This window comes from Oncorhynchus gorbuscha, unplaced genomic scaffold, assembly GCF_021184085.1.
Source record: "Oncorhynchus gorbuscha isolate QuinsamMale2020 ecotype Even-year unplaced genomic scaffold, OgorEven_v1.0 Un_scaffold_4907, whole genome shotgun sequence".
NCBI lineage: Eukaryota > Metazoa > Chordata > Actinopteri > Salmoniformes > Salmonidae > Oncorhynchus > Oncorhynchus gorbuscha.
Genome location: NW_025748826.1, coordinates 25,001 through 30,415, shown reverse-complemented (window position 1 = coordinate 30,415; position 5,415 = coordinate 25,001). Strand labels below are relative to the sequence as shown.

Here is a 5,415-nt window from a genome sequence, read left to right as displayed (position 1 = left end):
TGGATTCCGTGATACCGACGGAGTTCCCAGGGCACCTATAAATCTATCCATGACACCTACATCACCCGCTGTCACAGGAAGGCCAAAAAGATAATCAAGGACAACATCCACCCGATCCACTGCCTGTTCACCCCGCTATCGTACAGAAGGCGAGGTCAGGACAGGTGCATCAAAGCTGGGACCGAGAGACTGAAAAACAGCTTCTATCTCAAGGCCATCAGACTGCTAGACAGCCATCACTAACTAACATTGAGTGGCTGCTGCCAACATACTGACTCAAATCTCTGGCCACTTTAATAAATGTATCACTAGCCACTTTAAACAATGGCACTTTATATCATGTTCACATACCCTACATTACTCATCTCATATGTATATTCTGTACTCTATACCATCTACTGTATGCCGTTCTGTACCATCACTCACTCATATATCTTTATGTACATATTCTTCATCCCTTTACATTTACATTACATTTAAGTCATTTAGCAGACGCTCTTATCCAGAGCGACTTACAAATTGGTGCATTCACCTTATGACATCCAGTGGAACAGCCACTTTACAATAGTGCATCTAAATCTTTTAAGGGAAGGGGGGGTGAGAAGGATTACTTTATCCTATCCTAGGTATTCCTGAAAGAGGTGGGGTTTCAGGTGTCTTAAAGAGGTGCGGTTTCACTTGTGTGTATAAGGTAGTTGTTGTGGAATTGTTAGCTAGATTACTCGTTGGTTATTACTGCATTGTCGGAACTAGAAGCACAAGCATTTCGCTACACTCACATTAACATCTGCTAACCATGTGTATGTGACCATTTTTTTTTTATATATATCAATTGTTTAGTTTTAGCCCCCTCTACAGTAACTCTGAGGTACTGCTACTACTATAACTGACTAAACTCCCAACAGCCCAACTCCAGTCCTCTGGTTCCCCAACAACACAACTCCAGTCCTCTAGTCCCCCAACAGCCCAACTCCAGTCCTCTAGTCCCCCAGCAGCCCAACTCCAGTCCTCCAGTCCCCCAACAGCCCAACTCCAATCCTCTAGTCCCCCAACAGCCCAACTCCAGTCCTCCAGTCCCCCAACAGCCCAACTCTAGTCCCCCAACAGCCCAACTCCAGTCCCCCAACAGCCCAACTCCAATCCTCTAGTCCCCCAACAGCCCAACTCCAGTCCTCTAGTCCCCCAACAGCCCAATTCCAATCCTCTAGTCCCCCAACAGCCCAACTCCAGTCCTCTAGTCCCCAACAGCCCAACTCCAGTCCTCTAGTCCCCCAACAGCCCAATTCCAATCCTCTAGTCCCCCAACAGCCCAACTCCAGTCCTCCAACAGCCCAACTCTAGTCCCCCAACAGCCCAACTCCAGTCCCCCAACAGCCCAACTCCAGTCCTCTAGTCCCCCAACAGCCCAATTCCAATCCTCTAGTCCCCCAACAGCCCAACTCCAGTCCTCTAGTCCCCCAACAGCCCAACTCCAGTCCCCCAACAGCCCAACTCCAGTCCTCTAGTCCCCCAACAGCCCAATTCCAATCCTCTAGTCCCCCAACAGCCCAACTCCAGTCCTCTAGTCCCCCAACAGCCCAATTCCAATCCTCTAGTCCCCCAACAGCCCAACTCCAGTCCTCTAGTCCCCCAACAGCCCAATTCCAATCCTCTAGTCCCCCAACAGCCCAACGCCAGTCCTCTAGTCCCCCAACAGCCCAATTCCAATCCTCTAGTCCCCCAAAAGCCCAACTCCAGTCCTCTAGTCCCCCAACAGCCCAACTCTAGTCCCCCAACAACACACATGTATATTGTAACCCTGGACAAGTGCACCTGGTATGACTTTCATTAGTGCCATGGCGGTTGCTTTGTAAGACTTGTAGAGTGTGTGTGTGTGTGTGTGTGTGTGTGTGTGTGTGTGTGTGTGTGTGTGTGTGTGTGTGTGTGTGTGTGTGTGTGTGTGTGTGTGTGTGTGTGTGTGTGTGTGTGTGTGTGTGTGTGTGTGTGTGTGTGTGTGTGTGTAAAATCCAATCAAAATTGTATTGGTGTGTGCGTGTGTACCTGGTATTAGTTTCCTCCGTGCCATGGCAGCTGCTTTGTGGGAGTCGTACTCAACGAAGGCAAACCCTCTGTTCTTAGTCTTGTCTGTAGCGCTGGGGTAAACTATGACGTCTACCACTCCTTCTGTCACCTAGACAACACACACCGATTGATACACAGTGTGTCGAAGGGCATAAATCTGAACCTTGGTCTCCCACAGGAGAAACCAACGTCTTGACCATTAGAACAAGGGGAAATTCCCTACCTCATTACGAGACCATGTGAGCACACTAACCTTCCTCGTGATGTCGGCCCTCCTCATGTCTGTTAGACGACAGCACACTAACCTTCCTCATGATGTCGGCCCTCCTCATGCCTGTTAGACGACAGCCTACTAACCTTCCTCATGATGTCAGCCCTCCTCATGTCTGTTAGACGACAGCCCACTAACCTTCCTCATGATGTCAGCCCTCCTCATGTCTGTTAGACGACAGCACACTAACCTTCCTCATGATGTCAGCCCTCCTCATGTCTGTTAGACGACAGCACACTAACCTTCCTCATGATGTCAGCCCTCCTCATGTCTGTTAGACGACAGCACACTAACCTTCCTCATGATGTCAGCCCTCCTCATGTCTGCTAGACGACAGCACACTAACCTTCCTCATGATGTTGGCCCTCCTCATGTCTGTTAGACGACAGCCCACTAACCTTCCTCATGATGTCAGCCCTCCTCATGTCTGTTAGACGACAGCACACTAACCTTCCTCATGATGTCAGCCCTCCTCATGTCTGTTAGACGACAGCCCACTAACCTTCCTCATGATGTCAGCCCTCCTCATGTCTGTTAGACGACAGCACACTAACCTCCCTCATGATGTCAGCCCTCCTCATGTCTGCTAGACGACAGCACACTAACCTTCCTCATGTCTGCTAGACGACAGCCCACTAACCTTCCTCATGTCTGCTAGACGACAGCCCACTAACCTTCCTCATGTCTGCTAGACGACAGCCCACTAACCTTCCTCATGTCTGCTAGACGACAGCCCACTAACCTTCCTCATGTCTGCTAGACGACAGCACACTAACCTTCCTCATTATGTCAGCCCTCCTCATGTCTGCTAGACGACAGCACACTAACCTTCCTCATGATGTCAGCCCTCCTCATGTCTGCTAGACGACAGCACACCAACCTTCCTCATGTCTGCTAGACGACAGCACACTAACCTTCCTCATGTCTGCTAGACGACAGCACACTAACCTTCCTCATGATGTCAGCCCTCCTCATGTCTGCTAGACGACAGCACACTAACCTTCCTCATGATGTCAGCCCTCCTCATGTCTGTTAGACGACAGCACACTAACCTTCCTCATGATGTCAGCCCTCCTCATGTCTGTTAGACGACAGCCTACTAACCTTCCTCATCTCCACTAGTATTTCCTCCTTCGTCTTGTCTTTGGGTATAGACCCTGTAAAAGAATCCTATCATTAGTAAATGTCTAAAATCTAAGACAACACATTTTTTGTGATATTTTCCATTGCTGAAATAGACATACGAGTTCAGACAACATTGTGTTGAAGTCATCCCTACCTATGAACAATCTACAGTTGTCCAGACTGACACACACTCCTATAAACTTCCCTGGTCTGATCTCATGCTGTAGTTGTAGGGTTAGGTGATATCTGATCTCATGGTGTAGTTGTAGGGTTAGGTGATATCTCATGGTGTAGTTGTAGGGTTAGGTGATATCTCATGGTGTAGTTGTAGGGTTATAGGTGATATCTGATCTCATGGTGTAGTTGTAGGGTTAGGTGATATCTGATCTCATGGTGTAGTTGTAGGGTTAGGTGATATCTCATGGTGTAGTTGTAGGGTTAGGTGATATCTCATGGTGTAGTTGTAGGGTTAGGTGATATCTGATCTCATGGTGTAGTTGTAGGGTTAGGTGATATCTCATGGTGTAGTTGTAGGGTTAGGTGATATCTCATGGTGTAGTTGTAGGGTTAGGTGATATCTGATCTCATGGTGTAGTTGTAGGGTTAGGTGATATCTCATGGTGTAGTTGTAGGGTTAGGTGATATCTGATCTCATGGTGTAGTTGTAGGGTTAGGTGATATCTCATGGTGTAGTTGTAGGGTTAGGTGATATCTCATGGTGTAGTTGTAGGGTTAGGTGATATCTCATGGTGTAGTTGTAGGGTTAGGTGATATCTCATGGTGTAGTTGTAGGGTTAGGTGATATCTGATCTCATGGTGTCGTTGTAGGGTTAGGTGATATCTCATGGTGTAGTTGTAGGGTTATAGGTGATATCTCATGGTGTAGTTGTAGGGTTAGGTGATATCTGATCTCATGGTGTAGTTGTAGGGTTAGGTGATATCTCATGGTGTAGTTGTAGGGTTATAGGTGATATCTGATCTCATGGTGTAGTTGTAGGGTTAGGTGATATCTCATGGTGTAGTTGTAGGGTTAGGTGATATCTGATCTCATGCTGTAGTTGTAGGGTTAGGTGATATCTCATGGTGTAGTTGTAGGGTTAGGTGATATCTCATGGTGTAGTTGTAGGGTTAGGTGATATCTCATGGTGTAGTTGTAGGGTTAGGTGATATCTCATGGTGTAGTTGTAGGGTTAGGTGATATCTCATGGTGTAGTTGTAGGGTTAGGTGATATCTCATGGTGTTGTTGTAGGGTTAGGTGATATCTGATCTCATGGTGTAGTTGTAGGGTTAGGTGATATCTCATGGTGTAGTTGTAGGGTTAGGTGATATCTCATGGTGTAGTTGTAGGGTTAGGTGATATCTCATGGTGTCGTTGTAGGGTTATAGGTGATATCTCATAGTGTAGTTGTAGGGTTAGGTGATATCTCATGGTGTAGTTGTAGGGTTATAGGTGATATCTCATGGTGTAGTTGTAGGGTTAGGTGATATCTGATCTCATGGTGTAGTTGTAGGGTTAGGTGATATCTCGTGGTGTAGTTGTAGGGTTATAGGTGATATCTGATCTCATGGTGTAGTTGTAGGGTTAGGTGATATCTCATGGTGTAGTTGTAGGGTTAGGTGATATCTGATCTCATGCTGTAGTTGTAGGGTTAGGTGATATCTCATGGTGTAGTTGTAGGGTTAGGTGATATCTCATGGTGTAGTTGTAGGGTTAGGTGATATCTCATGGTGTAGTTGTAGGGTTAGGTGATATCTCATGGTGTAGTTGTAGGGTTAGGTGATATCTCATGGTGTTGTTGTAGGGTTAGGTGATATCTGATCTCATGGTGTAGTTGTAGGGTTAGGTGATATCTCATGGTGTAGTTGTAGGGTTAGGTGATATCTCATGGTGTCGTTGTAGGGTTATAGGTGATATCTCATAGTGTAGTTGTAGGGTTAGGTGATATCTCATGGTGTA

At 46.7% G+C, this 5,415-nt stretch overlaps 1 protein-coding gene across 1 annotated transcript in view; it reads right to left on the bottom strand.

Annotated features, from left to right (window-relative positions):
- Positions 1 to 2,040: 2,040 nt before the first annotated feature.
- Positions 2,041 to 5,415, bottom strand: part of LOC124028853 (probable RNA-binding protein 46) — a gene marked incomplete at its 3' end in the record, with an annotated part of 6,744 nt that continues 3,369 nt past the window's right edge. Inside the window, 2 exon segments of the mRNA XM_046340775.1 lie at positions 2,041 to 2,170; positions 3,437 to 3,489. Coding sequence (XP_046196731.1) covers positions 2,041 to 2,170; positions 3,437 to 3,489 — 183 coding nt within the window.